The sequence below is a fragment of the Seriola aureovittata genome, chromosome 7, assembly GCF_021018895.1.
Source record: "Seriola aureovittata isolate HTS-2021-v1 ecotype China chromosome 7, ASM2101889v1, whole genome shotgun sequence".
NCBI lineage: Eukaryota > Metazoa > Chordata > Actinopteri > Carangiformes > Carangidae > Seriola > Seriola aureovittata.
Window position 1 is genome coordinate 17,337,947 of NC_079370.1, and position 20,096 is coordinate 17,358,042.

The 20,096-nt window shown below is 33.8% G+C and overlaps 1 protein-coding gene across 10 annotated transcripts in view; it reads right to left on the minus strand.

Moving 5' to 3' along the window:
* Positions 1–66: 66 nt before the first annotated feature.
* LOC130172873 (F-actin-uncapping protein LRRC16A-like) overlaps positions 67–20,096 on the minus strand; it is a 91,956-nt gene continuing 71,926 nt past the window's right edge. For 8 of the 10 annotated variants that reach the window (XM_056381824.1, XM_056381833.1, XM_056381830.1 and 5 more), the window contains 4 exons: positions 20,015–20,051; positions 17,909–18,169; positions 17,454–17,603; positions 67–3,281 (listed from right to left, as the gene is read on the minus strand). In XM_056381824.1, the coding sequence (XP_056237799.1) occupies positions 3,109–3,281; positions 17,454–17,603; positions 17,909–18,169; positions 20,015–20,051 (621 nt within the window). In that variant the 3' untranslated portion in view covers positions 67–3,108. The remainder of the gene's footprint in view (positions 3,282–17,453; positions 17,604–17,908; positions 18,170–20,014; positions 20,052–20,096) is intronic. The other 2 variants (XM_056381828.1, XM_056381827.1) reach the window with 1 other exon arrangement.

The following is a 20,096-nucleotide window of genomic DNA, read 5'->3' on the forward strand; positions in this document are numbered from 1 at the left end:
GTGGCCGCACTGTTATACTGCAAAACACATCAGCAAAAGTTACAAAGAAGATACAATGCAGAAAAAGACTGTAAAATTATTTTAATCATTCTTAATATTTTGCATGAAGAAATGTCCAACACCGGCAGAATGACTTTGTGAAACATACTGATCCATGACAAAATGGAACAAATAACGTCATGAAGGCCGATAAAATTAGCGAATATGTCATTAGTATTTATGCTTTTTTTTTCCCAGCTCAAGAAAAAACAGTCATTGTTTTGGATTATTCTTTTTCTGAATCATGAAGAAAGTAACATTGAATTGATTATATGCAAAAACAAATGAATACATACAAAGAATTAATTTCTACATTTATGAACACAATGTACAAGTGAGAGGAAAAACAACAAAGGATCAAGAGATCACCGGCCATTTTTTTATTCCAAATAAGTTACAAACAAACAAACCCCTAGTATAGTAGTGTACTTAGTACCAAAACAATATAGGATTTGCTGTGGTCACGTAGGCGTGTGAATATACCACAGTGTGTATATTACATGTGCATATATTACACATACATATATACACACGCATACACCTACATGTATGAAAGCACATATATACATACAGTACGACTCACAGCCACATCATGCAGTCACACACACATGTAGACTCAGGAGTCTTGACTCAATGCTACTGGATATTTTCACTTTCTCCACTCCGTGCACCAACAAAAGAAGTGAATGTTCATTTTTCAGAATTGAGCAGGAAATCATCTTTCGCACAACTTGACAGAAACACAGCCAGCTGCTTCCTACACAGAAAGCAAAAACAATAGAGGACAGTGTCGAGATAAGTCCCTTGCATCAGGAAAAGGGTTGAAAATGCCAACAGAATACAGCACGCAGCCACATGTGTTTGCTTTGAACATATTGCAAAGTTCTGTTTTTTTTTTTTTTTCCTCAGTGTCCTCGAACCACTCCCACGCAAAAAAAGTGATGTTTGATTTTTGTGACTGAGACTGAAAGTCAAAGCGGCCATTGACATCAAGTACAGATTGACTGACTATATACAGCAGGAACAGTGTTATTTCCAAGCCATGATTAGTGATAAAGAAGCTAAAACCTAATTATAATCCTACAAAAAGACATTGATAGACACCATAGGAAAAGGTGCACCAGTAAGACCTTTGGCCCTGACTTGAATTTGACTCTTGTACAGTACAATAAAATACAGTGCCCCTTTCACACTGGTTATGCATAAGAAGTCTGCTGCTCTGTGTGGGTGTTACATCTGTCACAAATGCTTAGTAGTTTGGCTGTAAAAGCGTAAGTATTAGAACAGTGGACAAAATATACGGAAGTATAAAGATGTGAAGAGTGTACTTAAAGTTTACAGGCCAAACCTCTGTCCCAAATTATATATGCAACATGAGTAAAATTGCCTGATTCTGTATCAACCAAAAAGCTAGAGGTTGTAAATGAAAAGAGGAATTGTCAAGATCTGTTTAAGAAACTGATTGCAGACTGTGTAGCAGTGTGAAAAGGGCATTTCTTGCTCTTAAAAGAGAAAAATGAGAGGAATCATCCTGAGACCTGTTGTTGTTGTCGTCGTGAAGCATTCAGGTCCTTAAAATGGTATATACAGAACAGCCCAGAGGTCCATGTGGTCAAACTACAGCTACCCTCAGTTCACTTTCACTCCAGGCACTGTATTCCCAATTACTTAACAGAGGCAATGTGTTTTGAAATGCTGTGAGTTTGAAGAGGTGTCCTGTCTTGCATGGAACAATGTGAAAGTGAGCTGAAAGTCCTGAAGGAAAAATTCTCAAAAAGAAGAGGAGTGTTTTAGGGCTCACAAGACTGCATCTCCCACGTTATCTTCAGATTCTCTTTGCTATTCCTCTTTTTGAGTATGTTCTTTGTTTTCATTGGACCATCAGCACATCGGGGGGATATTCATATATGTCTCATGAAAAAAAAGACCTCAGCAGCTAAATGTAAAAAATAATTTAAATGTGTTTCTTCCACAGTGTTTAGTGTTTGTTAACAGTGCCGAAGCCTTATTGATTGGTTGTCAGGGAAGTTAAAGTGTACCACAGTCCTAGCAAAGCACAAACACATCATATGGTCTCTCTGATTTGCTCCCACATGAGCCAAACTTGGGTCCAGTTGGGGTGTTTGATAAAGTCTATAGCCATCCTTCAGTCCTTCAGTGATGAGTCCATTTAGTCCTTAGTACTGTCCGACAAGCTACATCAAATGTGTATTACTGATTTATTTTTGTGCTGATTTTCTCAGCTGAACCTGTATTTTCCTGTAAAAAAAAAAAAAGATGAATTGCATAATGATTCAGTCTGGAGAAAAGGAACTTGCACATACTGAAAATAGCCTCTAGAAAAATCCATACAAATATATTGAGGGAAAAGAATGCCTGGTCCTGGTCTAGTTTTATGCTTGAGTTCAAGTACAGTACATTGGTAGTGGTATTGTTAGTGTGTGTTTGGTCCCTGGGAGACAAGCTACTGCAAAATAATAGTAAGTCTTATCAGTTACAGAGTCATTTTAAATGTACACTTGTTCACAGTCTCTCTCTCTCGCTGTCGTTTGCACAAAAAGTCCTGAAAGCAACATCTCTTCTTTTTTTTAAAAAGTGGTTTACAAACTTAAACTCAGTTCCATCCCACGACCTATTTCTTCAAGTCCTGAAAAGTTTATTCTTTTACAGACATGAGATTTTGACCTGACAGCAGAGTAGGCTGAAACCAGTTCTAGAGAAAAGGGTGTGAGAAGGAAGCTCTAAGGAGATTTAGTTTGGTTTACTAGGAGACATGACATGACTGGAAAATATTCCCTGGAGGATATTCCCCACAGTGTTAATATCTAGCAATATCTTCTTAGATCATCAAATTAAACTGAATTTGAAACTGTGTGTTACCTGATACTACAGCAGGTAACCTGCCTGCAAACCACACATTATGTGTACTTAATGGTCAGACAGGACCTACAGTGCAGGTACAAGCTCTAACATAAATGAAAACATATTGATTATATTCCCCCTTAGTTGCTTTTCTAAAGGAAAACAAGTGAGTCTTGTCAACAAGTTTTTGTTGTCAATTTGTCTCGCTCATATTAAAATAAAGTCTTTGTCTGCCTCCTCCCCAGAGTCCGATGACTTCTTGCCCGCTGCCTTGTCCTTGTCCGGGTTTGGAGATTGGTCCTTGGACTTGAAGGGGCCGTGATCCTCCGAGTTGGTACGGAGAGGGCTGGGTCGCTGAACAGAATCTGACGCCATCCTCCCTGAAAATCAGAGACGGAGAAGATTAAATGACAGTAAGTCTTGGCAGTTCAAGGGGGAGAAAGGGGCAGGGAAAAGAAAATAAGAGGTGAGGAAAAAATGGAAACTTGACGGATTGATTTTTTTGATGTTGTTTCATGTAGTTGCTACAAAGTATGCTGCTACAAGTGGCTCATCAGCCACCAATGCCTGTGTGAACACAAACTAAAACAAGAGGAGATGTAAAGCACCTCAATCCCACTTTAACTTTGCTGTATTAGGAAAATCCTAATATTGATGATCCAAAGAGCAGCTCCACTACACTGAATAACTAATCTGCAGCTTCTGTAAGAAACATACTGATGTGAATTTTAAGAGGAAGTAGGTTCTTATCCTTGTGATGGACTTGAGGTCTGTCCAGAATACGTCACTGCTCTCTGCCCTATGCATGCTGGGATAGAGTGACTACATAAAAGCCGTCACTTAAGTCAGATGATCATCTTCTACAACATTTGTACAGGCATTTGAACATCCTCTTGTATATACTGCCACCTAATGGCTCATGATTTACTCTGTAATGAAGTTGGCATGGACATTGTGAGATTGCATTGGCTGGAATGTGTAGACAGTATCTGTCCGTCTTGCTTTTTAATCTATATGATATAAATATAGATGACAAAAGAACAGCATAAATATTTTTATTGCAGCAAAGAACGAGTAGAACAAATAGCCACAGGTTTCAGACGTGCCTGAGAGGAAGAATTACAAATGTCAACATGTATGTGATATGTGTACCTGAGCCAGGCACCAGTGGGATTCACCAAAACACAACATCAAAGCATAAGGAGGAAAGACAGACAAAAATATCACCACGCTTCCAGGCTGGCTGTTACATAATAGATAGTATGAAAGGCAGTGAGACTGAGTGAGTTGTGACCTGAATCTATCAGTCTGATTGTAGGAGCAAAGTCCTCATGTCAAAATATTGTGCAAATGTTATCTTTATTGCCCCATAAGATATTCAGTTTGTTAACGTATTTGTGCTTTGTTTGATAAAAAAAAAATAGAATATAGTCTTGCCTGAGTCCAGGCCCTTTTTTGCCCCCATGCTTCCCCTTTACCACTCCTGTATCAGGGGAGGTATTCAGAGCCCAGGTGGGCATCAGGTGGAGCTGTACCATATAGTTTTTGAACAGAGGCAGTTGTCAGTTTTCAGCTTATTTGAAGGCTTATGGAACATTTTATTTAACTTTTATTGTTTTTCTACTTTTAGCAAACAATCAGGCCTGGTGTTATAGAACATTGTTTATTTCATAAATCTCATCAGATCCCTTTGTTTTTGTGGTTGGTCTATAATTCATAGTATGTCTAACTGTACACATCATACCTGGAGCCCAAGGTTGGTCCAAGGAATACAGGGTCATGCGCATTAGGTTAATTGGCGACTCTAATGCCTTACTGTGAGCGCATCCCTTAGTTATGCTGCTATAGACCTAGACTGCTGTGAGATTCCCATGATTCTCTTTCTCTCCATTTATAATCGTACTACTTCATGTAAATAACTTTGTATTTTTTCTCTCTGGTAGTTTGTGCTTCTCCTATCTGTGTCTCTCTCTCTGTCCTCATTCTGCAGGTATCTGTTCTTGGAGCAGCAGGATCCAGATATTCCACTACAAGTACTCCTTTTTTCTTTTTTATGATGTTTTTGTTCCTCACTATACTGTGTTTTTTATACCTATCTATACCATTATGTTTTTATGCCTTACACCACCTTGCATTTTTTATAGCTATCTATAATACCATTACATTTTTATGCCTTATTATATCTTTTCATTTTATTTACCTATCTATACCATTACGTTTTTGTGACGTTTTTTATGCCTTATTATAGCCTTACATTTTTTTTATGTTTTGCTCCTTACTATAATATGATTTTTTAATGACTTACTATTTTGACGTTCCTTATGCCTTATTATATCCACCTATCTATACCATTACATTTTTTTGGCGTTTTTTATACCTTACAGTACAATTACATTTTTATGGCGTTTTTTATACCTTACAGTACAATTACATTTTTATGTTTTTTATGACTTTTGTTCCTTACTATACTATGCCTTACACCGCCTTACATTTTTTATAACCTTACTATACCATTACGTTTTTTATATTTTTATACGTTACACCACCTTAAATTTTTTACACCTTACTATATCCTTATATTTTTAAGATTTTTTTTGTGCCTCATTATATCCTTTCATTACGATTTTATGATGTTTTCATTACATTTTTATGCCTTATTATATCCTTACATTTTATTTACCTATCTATACCATTATGTTTTTATGGCATTTTTTATGCCTTACATCACCTTATGTTTTTTAGACCTTACTATACCATTACGTTTTTTATGACATATTTTTATTCCTTACTATACTATGTTTTTATGCCTTACACCACCTTACGTTTTTTATGATGTTTAAGACTTACTATGACGTTTTTTTATACCTTGCTATACCCTTACATTTTTTGTTCCTTACTATACTATGATATTTTTGACATTTTTTATTTATGCCTTACTATATCCTTGCATTTTTATGACATATTTTGTTACTAACTGTACTATATTTTTGACATTTTTAAGCCCTACTATACTACGTTTTTTATATTTTTATATGTTACACCACTTACATTTTTTACACCTTATTATATCCTTATATTTTTAAGATATTTTTTTGTGCCTCATATCCTTTCATTACATTTTTATGGCGTTTTTTATGTTTTTAATTACTTACAACACACTAAGTTTTTTATACCTTACTATACCCTTACATTTTTAGGACATTTTTTGTGCTTTGCTATACTATGATATTTTTTATTTATGCCTTACTATATCCTTACGTTTTTATGACGTTTTTTGTTCCTTACTATGATAATTTTGATATTTTTTTATAACATTTTTATTCCTTACTATACTATGTTTTTATGACTTACACCACCTTACGTTTTTATGATGTTTAAGACTTACTATACCATGACGTTTTTTATACCTTGCTATACCCTTACATTTTTGACATTTTTTATGCCTTACACCACCTTATGTTTTTTAGACCTTACTATACCATTACGTTTTTATGAATTTTTGACTTACTATATCCTTACATTTTTTATACCTTACTATACCATTAGGTTTTTAGGAATTTTTGTATGACTTACTATACCATTACGTTTTTTATGACATATTTTTATTCCTTACTATACTATGTTTTTATGACTTACACCACCTTACGTTTTTATGATGTTTAAGACTTACTATACCATGACGTTTTTTATACCTTGCTATACCCTTACATTTTTGACATTTTTTATGCCTTACACCACCTTATGTTTTTTAGACCTTACTATACCATTACGTTTTTATGAATTTTTGACTTACTATATCCTTACATTTTTTATACCTTACTATACCATTAGGTTTTTAGGAATTTTTGTATGACTTACTATACCATTACGTTTTTTATGACATATTTTTATTCCTTACTATACTATGTTTTTATGCCTTACACCACCTTACGTTTTTTATGATGTTTAAGACTTACTATACCCTTACATTTTTGACATTTTTTATGCCTTACACCACCTTATGTTTTTTAGACCTTACTATACCATTATGTTTTTATGAATTTTTGACTTACTATATCCTTACATTTTTTATATTTTTATATGTTACACCACCTTACATTTTTTACACCTTACTATACCATTATGTTTTCATGACATTTTTTATGCCTTTATATTTTATTTTATATATTACATATTATATCCTTATATTTTTAAGATGTTTTTTGTGCCTCATATCCTTTCATTACATTTTTATGGCGTTTTTTATGAAATTTTTTGTTACTTACTATACTATGATATTTTTTATTTATGCCTTACTATATCCTTACGTTTTTATGCGTTTTTTTATGCCTTACTTTATCCTTACATTTTTTTATACCTTACTATACCATTACGTTTTTATGACATTTTTTGTTCCTTACTATGATATTTTTGATATTTTTTATGACATATTTATTCCTTACTATACTATGACGTCTTTATGATTTTTAAGTCCTACTATACTATGATGTTTTTATGCCTTACACCACCCTACATTTTTTTATACCTTACTATACCATTACGTTTTTAGGAATTTTTGTATGACTTACTATACCATTACGTTTTTTATGACATATTTTATACCTTACTATACTATGTTTTTATGACATATTTTGTTCCTTACTGTACTATATTTTTGACATTTTTTATTTAAGCCTTACTATACCATTACGTTTTTATGACATATTTTATACCTTACTATATTATGTTTTTTTCTGCCTTACACCACCTTACATTTTTTATAACCTTGCTATATCCTTATGTTTTTTATGACATTTTTTAAGCCCTACTATACTATGTTTTTATGCCTTACACCATCTTACATTTTTTATACCATACTATATCCTTACGTTTTTATTTATGCCTTACACCACCTTACATTTTTTTATACCTTACTATACCATTACGTTTTTTATGACTTACTATCGTTATGTTTTCATGACATTTTTTTTTAAGACTTACTATCCTATGACGTCTTTATGCTTTACACCACCTTACATTTTTTATACCTATCTATACCTATACGTTTTTTTATGCCTCTCCACCATCATGGCCTCCACAGAAGCACACCGTGTAGTACTTCCGCTTCCTTGGCATTATTGTCATACAGGACCTCAAGTGGGAGCTGAACATCAGCTTCCTCACCAGGAAAGGTCAGCAGAGGATGTCCTGCGGCAGTTGAAGAAGTTCAACTTGCAAAGGACAATGATGGTGAACTTCTACACTGCCATCATCGAGTCCATTCTCACTTCCTCCATCACAAACTGGTACGCTGCTGCAACTGCCAAGGACAAGAGCCGACTGCAGCGTATCATTCACTCTGCTGAGAAGGTTATTGGCTGCAATCTGCCAACCCTCCAGGACCCTGAGGCGAGCAGAAAAGATTGTAGCCGAAACTGTTTGAGTCACTCACCTCTGGCAGGAGGCTGCGGTCCATCAGGACCTAAACCTCAAGAACAGCTTCTTCCCTACTGCAGTTGGCCTCATTAACAAGGCTAAAGACCCCAACCGTCTCCGACACCCCCCCCCCCCCCCGAACTATTGCACACACCCCTTTCACACATTGTACATATTTTTATTGTATGTATTTATATTTTTCTATTTATTCTTTTCTATTTTTCCTCATATTTTATTGTACATAATCTTTCTACTTATATCTAATATTTGACCTGTAGTACTTGCTTGTTTAATCCTCGTTATATGTCTTTTCTTCTATGTTTATTATGCACCAAAACACCAAAGCCAATTATTTGTATGTTGAAAAACCTACTTGGCAATAAACCAAATTTTCACTTTACCATTACGTTTGTTCCTTACTATACAATGATATTTTTATGACATTTTTAAGCCCTACTATACTGTGATGTTTTTATTCCTTACACCACCTTACATTTTTATACCATACCATTATGTTTTTCTGACGCTTTTGATGACTTACTATACCATTGTTTTTAATACCATTACGTTTTCTATTAATTTTTGTATGACTTACTATACCCTTACATTTTTTGTTCCTTATACTATGTTTTTTATACCTTACACCACCTTACATTTTTTATGTTTTTTTAAGACTTACTATACTATGACGTCTTTATGCCTTACTATATCCTTACATTTTTTATGACATTTTTAAGCCTTACTATACTATGATTTGTTTATGCCTTACACCACCTTACATTTTTTATACCTATACGTTTTTTATGCCTCTCCACCATCATGGCCTCCACAGAAGCACACCGTGTAGTACTTCCGCTTCCTGGGCACTACTGTCATACAGGACCTCAAGTGGGAGCTGAACATCAGCTTCCTCACCAGGAAAGGTCAGCAGAGGATGTCCTGCGGCAGTTGAAGAAGTTCAACTTGCAAAGGACAATGATGGTGAATTTCTACACTGCCATCATCGAGTCCATTCTCACTTCCTCCATCACAAACTGGTACGATGCTGCAACTGCCAAGGACAAGAGCCGACTGCAGCGTATCATTCACTCTGCTGAGAAGGTTATTGGCTGCAATCTGCCAACCCTCCAGGACCCTGAGGCGAGCAGAAAAGATTGTAGCCGACCCGTAGCCGAAACTGTTTGAGTCACTCACCTCTGGCAGGAGGCTGCGGTCCATCAGGACCTAAACCTCAAGAACAGCTTCTTCCCTACTGCAGTTGGCCTCATTAACAAGGCTAAAGACCCCAACCGTCTCCGACACCCCCCCCCCCCCGAACTATTGCACACACCCCTTTCACACATTGTACATATTTTTATTGTATGTATTTATATTTTTCTATTTATTCTTTTCTATTTTTCCTCATATTTTATTGTACATAATCTTTCTACTTATATCTAATATCTGACCTGTAGTACTTGCTTGTTTAATCCTCGTTATATGTCTTTTCTTCTATGTTTATTATGCACCAAAACACCAAAGCCAATTATTTGTATGTTGAAAAACCTACTTGGCAATAAACCAAATTTTCACTTTACCAATACGTTTGTTCCTTACTATGCAATGATATTTTTATGACATTTTTAAGCCCTACTATACTGTGATGTTTTTATGCCTTACACCACCTTACGTTTTTTATACCATTACGTTTTCTATTCATTTTTGTATGACTTACTATACTATGATGTCTTTATACCTTACTATATCCTTACGTTTTTATGACATTTTTTGTTCCTAATATACTGATATTTTTGACATTTTTTATTTATCCCTTACACCACCTTACATTTTTTTATGATGTTTTTTTAAGACTTACTATACTATGACGTCTTTATGCCTTACTATAGCCTTACGTTTTTTATGACATTTTTTGTTCCTTACTATACTATGATGTGTTTATGCTTTACACCACCTTACATTTTTTATGCATTACTATACCATTACGTTTTTATGCCTTACTTTATCCTTACATTTTTTTATACCTTACTATGCCATTAAGTTTTTATGAATTTTTGTATGACTTACTATACTTTGATGTTTTTTTTTACCTTACTATACCCTTACATTTTTAAGACACTTTTTGATCCTTACTATACTATGATATTTTTTATTTATGCCTTACACCACCTTACATTTTTTATAACTATTACGTTTTTTATGATGTTTTTATAAGACTTACTATACTATGACGGTTTTATGCCTTACTATATCCTTACGTTTTTTATGACATTTTTAAGCCTTACTATACTATGATGTTTTTATGCCTTACACCACCTTACATTTTTTATACCTTACTATACCATTACGTTTTTAGGAATTTTTGTATGACTTACTATACTATGATATATAAGTGATATATAAAATGTAACCCTTACATTTTTATGCCATATTTTGTTCCTTACTATACTATGTTTTTATGCCTTACACCACCTTACATTTTTTATGACCATTACGTTTTTTTATGACATTTTTTTGTTCCTTACTATACAATGATATATTTATGACTTTTTAAGCCCTACTATACTATGATGTTTTTATACCTTACCATTACGTTTTTTTGAATTTTTGTATGACTTACTATACTATGATGTTTTTTATACTTACTATACCCTTACATTTTTATGACATTTTTTGTACCTTACTATACTATGATATTTTTGACATTTTTTATTTATGCCTTACTATACCATTACGTTTTTATGACATATTTTATACCTTACTATATTATGTTTTTATGCCTTACACCACCTTACATTTTTTATAACCTTGCTATACCATTACGTTTTTTAAGACTTACTATACTATGACGTCTTTATGCCTTACTGTATCCTTACGTTTTTTTTATGATTTTTAAGCCCTACTATACTATGCTGTTTTTATGCCTTACACCACCCTACATTTTTTATACCTTACTATACCATTACGTTTCTATGAATTTTTCTATGACTTTTTTTATACCTTTTTTATACCTTACTATACCATTACATTTTTATGACATATTTTGTTCCTTACTGTACTATGTTTTTATGCCTTACACCACCTTACATTTTTTATGACCATTACATTTTTTATGACATTTGTTGTTCCTTACTATACAATGATATTTTATGACATTTTTAAGCCCTATTATACTATGACGTCTTTATGCCTTACTATATCCTTATGTTTTTTATAACATTTTTTGTTCGTTACTATACAATGATATTTTTATGACATTTTTAAGCCTTACTATACTATGATGTGTTTATGCCTTACACCACCTTACATTTTTTATACCTTACTATACCATTATGTTTTTATGAATTTTTGTATGACTTACTACTATGACGTTTTTGTATACCTTACTATACCCTTACATTTTTGTTCCTTACTATACCATTGCGTTTTTATGACATATTTTATACCTTACTATACTACGTTTTTATGCGTTTTTTATGCCTTACTTTATCCTTACATTTTTTATAACTTACTATACCATTAAGTTTTTATGAATTTTTGTATGACTTACTATACTTTGATATTCTTTATACCTTACTATACCCTTACATTTTTATGACACTTTTTGATCCTTACTATACTATGATATTTTTTATTTATGCCTTACACCACCTCACACTTTTTATGCCTTACTATATCCTTACGTTTTTTATACCTTACTATACCATTACGTTTTTATGACATATTTTATTCCTTACTATACTATGTTTTTATGCCTTACACAACCTTACGTTTTTTATACCTTACACCACCTTACATTTTTTATAACCATTACGTTTTTTTATGATTTTTAAGCCCTACTATACTATGCTGTTTTTATGCCTTACACCACCTTACATTTTTTATACCTTACTATACCATTACGTTTCTATGAATTTTTCTATGACTTTTTTTATACCTTTTTTATACCTTACTATACCATTACATTTTTATGACATATTTTGTTCCTTACTGTACTATGTTTTTATGCCTTACACCACCTTACATTTTTTATGACCATTACATTTTTTATGACATTTGTTGTTCCTTACTATACAATGATATTTTATGACATTTTTAAGCCCTATTATACTATGACGTCTTTATGCCTTACTATATCCTTATGTTTTTTATAACATTTTTTGTTCGTTACTATACAATGATATTTTTATGACATTTTTAAGCCTTACTATACTATGATGTGTTTATGCCTTACACCACCTTACATTTTTTATACCTTACTATACCATTATGTTTTTATGAATTTTTGTATGACTTACTACTATGACGTTTTTGTATACCTTACTATACCCTTACATTTTTGTTCCTTACTATACCATTGCGTTTTTATGACATATTTTATACCTTACTATACTACGTTTTTATGCGTTTTTTATGCCTTACTTTATCCTTACATTTTTTATAACTTACTATACCATTAAGTTTTTATGAATTTTTGTATGACTTACTATACTTTGATATTCTTTATACCTTACTATACCCTTACATTTTTATGACACTTTTTGATCCTTACTATACTATGATATTTTTTATTTATGCCTTACACCACCTCACACTTTTTATGCCTTACTATATCCTTACGTTTTTTATACCTTACTATACCATTACGTTTTTATGACATATTTTATTCCTTACTATACTATGTTTTTATGCCTTACACAACCTTACGTTTTTATACCTTACACTACCTTACATTTTTTATAACCATTACGTTTTTTATGATGTTTTTATAAGACTTACTATACTATGACGTCTTTATGCCTTACTATATCCTTACGTTTTTTTATGACATTTTTAACCCCTACTATACTACGATGTTTTTATGCCTTACACCACCTTACATTTTTTATACCTTACTATACCATTATGTTTTTAGGAATTTTTGTATGACTTACTATACTATGACGTTTTTTATACCTTACTATACCCTTACATTTTTATGACATATTTTGTTCCTTACTGTACTATGTTTTTATGCCTTACGTTTTTTATGACATTTGTTGTTCCTTACTATACAATGATATTTTTATGACATTTTTAAGCCCTATTATACTATGATGTTTTTATACCTTACTGTACCATTACGTTTTTAGCAAATTTTTTGTTCCTTACTATACTATATTTTTGACATTGTTTATGCCTTACTATACCATTACGTTTTTATGACATATTTTATTCCTTACTATACTATGTTTTTATGCCTTACACAACCTTACGTTTTTATACCTTACACTACCTTACATTTTTTATAACCATTACGTTTTTTATGATGTTTTTATAAGACTTACTATACTATGACGTCTTTATGCCTTACTATATCCTTACGTTTTTTTATGACATTTTTAACCCCTACTATACTACGATGTTTTTATGCCTTACACCACCTTACATTTTTTATACCATTATGTTTTTAGGAATTTTTGTATGACTTACTATACTATGACGTTTTTTATACCTTACTATACCCTTACATTTTTATGACATATTTTGTTCCTTACTGTACTATGTTTTTATGCCTTACGTTTTTTATGACATTTGTTGTTCCTTACTATACAATGATATTTTTATGACATTTTTAAGCCCTATTATACTATGATGTTTTTATACCTTACTGTACCATTACGTTTTTAGCAAATTTTTTGTTCCTTACTATACTATATTTTTGACATTGTTTATGCCTTACTATACCATTACGTTTTTATGACATATTTTATACCTTACTATATTATGTTTTTATGCCTTACACCACCTTACATTTTTTATACCTTACTATACATTACGTTTTTATGACTTTTTTTAAGACTTACTATACTATGACGTTTTTTATACCTTACTATATCCTTACGCTTTTATTTATGCCTTACACCACCTTACATTTTTTATACCTTACTATACTATGATGTTTTTATGCCTTATAACACCCTACATTTTCTATTCCTTACTATACCATTATATTTTTTATGACTTACTATCCTTATGTTTTCATGACATTTTTTTTTTTAAGACTTACTATACTATGACGTCTTTATGCTTTACACCACCTTAGATTTTTTATACCTATCTATACCTATACGTTTTTTTATGCCTCTCCACCATCATGGCCTCCACAGAAGCACACCGTGTAGTACTTCCGCTTCCTGGGCACTACTGTCATACAGGACCTTACAATACTATTACGTTTTTATGAATTTTTCTATTACTTTTTTTTTTATACCTTTTTTATACCTTACTATACCCTTACATTTTTATGACATTTTTTATTTATGCCTTACACTACCTTACGTTTTTTAGACCTTACTATACCATTACCTTTTTATGCGTTTTTTATGCCTTACTATATCCTTACATTTTTATGATATTTTTTGTTACTTAATATACTATGATATTTTTTACATTTTCTATTCATACCTTACTATACCATTACGTTTTTTATGACTTTTTTTAAGACTTACTATACTATGACGTCTTTATGCCTTACAATAGCCTTACGTTTTTTATAATTTTCAAGCCCTACTATACTATGATTTTTTATACCTTACTATACCATTATGTTTTTATGAATTTTTGTATGACTTTTTTTTTTATACCTTACTATACCCTTACATTTTTATGACATTTTTTATTTATGCCTTACTATATCCTCATGTTTTTTATATCTTACTATACCCTTATGTTTTTATGAATTTTTGCATGACTTACTATACTATGATATTTTTGACATTATCATCATTAACAAGGCTAAAGACCCCAACCGTCACCGGCACCTGCCCCACCGTGAATTAATGCACACACCCCTTTCACACAGTGTACATATTTTTATTGTATGTATTTATATTTTTCTATTTATTCTTTTCTATTTTTCCTCATATTTTATTGTACATAATCTTTCTACTTATATCTAATATTTGACCTGTAGTACTTGCTTGTTTAATCCTCGTTATATGTCTTTTCTTCTATGTTTATTATGCACCAAAACACCAAAGCCAATTATTTGTATGTTGAAAAACCTACTTGGCAATAAACCAAATTTTCACTTTACCATTACGTTTGTTCCTTACTATGCAATGATATTTTTATGACATTTTAAGCCCTACTATACTGTGATGTTTTTATGACATTTTTTGTTCCTTACTATACTATGATGTTTTTATGCCTTACACCACCTTATATTTTTATACCATACCATTATGTTTTTATGACGCTTTTTATGACTTACTATACTACTATGATGTTTTTATGCCTTACTATACCATTGTTTTTATGTTTTTTGTTCCTTACTATACTATTGACGTTTTTATGAAGTTTTTTATGCCTTACGATATATTATTATAACATATATAAGTTTATAACATATATGAAATACTCCTAGTAAAATAAAGTATGGAACTGTATTAAAACATGCTTATTAAATTTAAACATACACGTCTACCTTTTATATTTACATATATGATATGAACATATATTAATAGGCTTTGGGATGGATATTTATTAATTTAACGTATGTCTGTAATCAGGGCTGTAAACTAACTTTTTGGCTCACCTGCCAAGGGGACCGGTAGATGAAAAAATCTACCGGCCAAGTAAATTTTTTACCGGCCAAGTAATAAATTGCCTCTTTTTGTTAGATATACATCTGTTTCAGTACTTTTCATTGAGATAACAGTATTATATAGCGATATATATATTAGGAAAGAGACCAAAATATTATTCAAAATACATTTTTAATATTTTGAATATTCAAAACATTGCGAACATGGGCAGTGCCAGTACCAGTTAACCTCCTGTTCTGATAACAAATGATAATAACAAAATTCAAGGAAAATAAAAAAAAAAATAGAACAGAACAAAGTGGATCAGTGCATGATCTTTGGTCTCTTCTGATAAAAACGTCAGAGCAGTCACGGCAGGTTGAGTGAAGAGATGCTCGGACTGAGCCCGAGACACTGATTTGCAAACAGCGTGACATTTTTCTTCCTTCGTGCTCTCGGATGGTCTCGAGTTTCATCGTTTTATTGCCAACCACAATTAATTGGTGCGCTGCTTTCTCCCCTATACTCTTTCTTTTTGGGTCACTCACACCGGGTATGTGCCTCCACATTGCTGCACCGGAACAACACTGCGCGGGCTGGTGGTGACGCGTGGAGGCTGATTTATACTACTGCGTCAAGTCGACGCCGTCACGACGCAGAGCCTCTGCGTCGACGTGAACCCCCGACACAGAGCCTCTGCGTCCGTCAACGTGCACCTCCAAAAATGTCTAGGCATTTTATCGCAGCAATGTTTTGCTATATTGTGACAAACACTTACCTGCCCCATGGCATGTAGCCCTCCAAAATTAAGTCGCCAGGGGAATATTTTAGTCGCATTTGGCGAGTGGCGACCGTTAGTTTACAGCCCTGTCTGTAATATCAACAGACATACTAAAATACATGTTTGTATTAGCTAGACATATTGTAAATGTCAATATATGATATTGTTCCAATTTTTTACAGGTTTCAGATGTAATTTTTACATATGTTTTACATACTGTATTTACATTTATGATTTTACTTCATATGTACATATATTTAATAGATCGAAATTCAGCACATGTACATATATTACATTTGCCTATGTGCATTTCTGAATGTAAATTTATATGTTAATAAACCGTTTGGTCGACTGCATTTAAAAGTCAGTTTTGGAGGGGTGGCAGGGTTGTTGCGTTCTTACTTATGTTGAGACCAAACCTATACCCTGGCCAAATCAAATTCTGCTTCGGGCCCCATAAAGGCTTGGGCTGGCTCTGCTGGAGTTTGGATCATAGGATTGTCTGCCATTGTATGTGTTGACAGACAACAGTCAGCTTCCGTGGGAATAACGCAATAATATGAAAGTATACGGGAAGTCAACACATTGTCGGATCCTGACAGTGACATCAAACATCTACCAGTGTAAGGGAAATCTGCTCTGGCCAGAGGACAATTTTTGATGGAGCAGGAGGCCAGAGAAAAGCAACTGCTCACCTCACTTCCAATGCAGTTAAAAATCTATTTGTTGTTTGTTGGTGTGAATGAATATACAAACTCAAAGATTTTTGAAAGACAGATTTTGCGACCTACCTTCCTGAGTGGTTTTGTTGGCAGAGCCTCCTGACTGCAGACTAGTTTGGCCATCCTTGTCTTTCTCTGACAACCCCCTCTTCAGTGTGAGAGGGAGACCTGTGACTTTAGGGGAGATGCCAGCAATGCTAGGGGAATCTGGGCTCTCATCTATCAGAAAGACAACCAGGAAAAACATGTAAAATCAAACATTTTACCACCTGTCATACAATTTCAACACAGTAGCAAGAGGTTACCATGTTAAATTTGTCTCTATTCCTTAAACAAAATAAAACATTATCCATCAACACAAATTGCAGAGAAGATAATCATATGCAGCACCCCTCTAACAGATGAATCTAAAACCATAATGTACTCACAAAAATGTCAAAAGATTCAGGAAGGAAAAACTGAATCACTAGGGCAGCAATCGCCTCAGTGTGACAACTAATTCAGATCCAGGGCTTGATCAATACCTATGCTCCTGCTGCTACTGGTGGTCCTGGGCTTTTGTGGGATGGTGGGTCGGGCAGCCAGGGCCGGCTTCGCCCCCTGCGGCACCGGCGGTTTGGGACTCACTGGTCCCCCGGGGGAACTGGAGGAGGAAGTAGCTCTGAGACGAGGCACCAGTTCAGGCTTAGTCTCACCACGCGACAGGGTCTTTTCTGGAGAACCAGTGTCTGGTTTATTAATGGAACCACTGGGAGACCTGCTTTCTGGAGTTGTGGGCTTGGCTGCTGAAACACAGGAAAAAGTCATATGTAATACTTTCACGTACACTAGTATGAACAAAACATGAACAGCCAAACTGGCTACCAAAACTGTGATCCAAGGGTTAGGGTTAAATCTCTGGTTTTAGATGGATTTATAACACTTGTTGGAAAGCTTTTGTTGAGCTTAACATAACAAGTTGTCGATCTATTTCTGCTGAGATCCTCTCCATGTTTGGGGGGAGGGGCTACAACACACAGTAAATCAGAATTCAAAAGATAGAAACATGACCATAAATGACAGCAAAACAAAGTAGAGACTCACTGAGCTGAAATGAAATGAGTGCATATAACTTCTTTTCCTTTTGGTTTCTTGTATGCATCTCTCATTGTCCACTGTAGACATGTGACTAAGCTCCTTGGAGGTGACACTTATGTCTCATGCTCTGTGGTGTTGCCTGCTCTGCCATTTATGCCACACCATGGAGGTCTCAGATGAGGACCCATCCTACACGGAGAGGTTCAAGACCGCCTTTAAGAAGGATATATATCCGAACGGCAAGCAAACATCAATAATGGATGGCTCAAGATGGATTCAGCACTCCATCCACGGACTTAAAGTCTCTACCAATAGGAGAGAGCAAAGAGGTGTGGACCGGCCTTGAGGCACTGCTGCAAGAGAAAAACCCTGCAGAGCCCTCAGAGGAGCCAGGAAAGAAGAAGAGAAGCCTCTCACTGTTGGCTTCAGACACAGATTCAGATGATGAAATGAGGCCTAACAGGGCTCTGAGCTTTTATAAAAGAGAGCCCAGCATCAGCATGGGAGATTGCGCACTGCAGTGATCAACTCATGCAGTGGCTTATCTACAGATGTCTGCCCTGGCTTGTAAATATCTGGCCACTACTGCCACCTCTGTCCCTTATGAGAAACTTTTCTCGCTTGAAGCCAATGTAGTTCAACAGAAGAGGGCAGCCATGAACTTTTGTTTGTCTCAGTGACTGGCTGAAGGAGAAGTAAGAGGCACTGTGAGGCTGAAGGGTCTGTTACTGTTGAGTTACACTACATGATGATAAATCAAACTGTTAAGGTCTATGTTGCCACAGAGATTTTTTCTTGGTGTGATTTATTTTGTCATACAATATATTGGAGAAATAAAAGGAACTGAGGTCAATGGGACTGTTATTGTTGACTGCTGACTGTTTTAGAGGATCTATATGTTCAGTGAAATGAAAATGTTACGCCCCGAATTAGAAATTGCAGTATATGTTACACTGTTGATCTGTGGTGGCATATAAGATACTGGTGAAACAGTATTGAGGTCAAAGGGACTGTTAGCTTATTGTTAGGTTACAATTGTGGCCTGAGACTCTGTGTATGTTCTATGAAATGAAAATTGTGCCTTGTATCTTAACCTGCACCATATATTACTGTTGGTTTATGTTTTAGTTTAGTTTTTTTGGTATCTAAAATAAGACACATTACAGTCATTACAAGGATACAGTGAGAAACTTACTGACTTGTTTTCATCATTTTGATTGTTATGGCCTTTACTGCAGATGTACAAAATGTTCTCAATGTACAGGAAATAACAGATGTTGATCTTTAAAGTTTTTAAATCAAAATCCATTTGAACTGAAATATTTTTAAATGCTTCTCATGGCAAATATTAATATGCGATTAATTTAGATTCAGATCACAATGCATGCAATTAATCAGATTACATTACATTTTTAATCACTTAATCTAACCCATTAACACTTAGCCTCATGTTGAATTTAATTTTCAAGTTAATTTAATCTTAAACGTCTACTCTCGTTAAATGTAAAGTGAATAAATGAAAATTACAAAAATAAATTCAATTAACATCTCACCTGTTGCATTGCTGTCAGGTCTATCGGGGCTGGAAGACTGAAAGAAAAGTCAGAATACTGGATTACCCATTTTTATTACCAA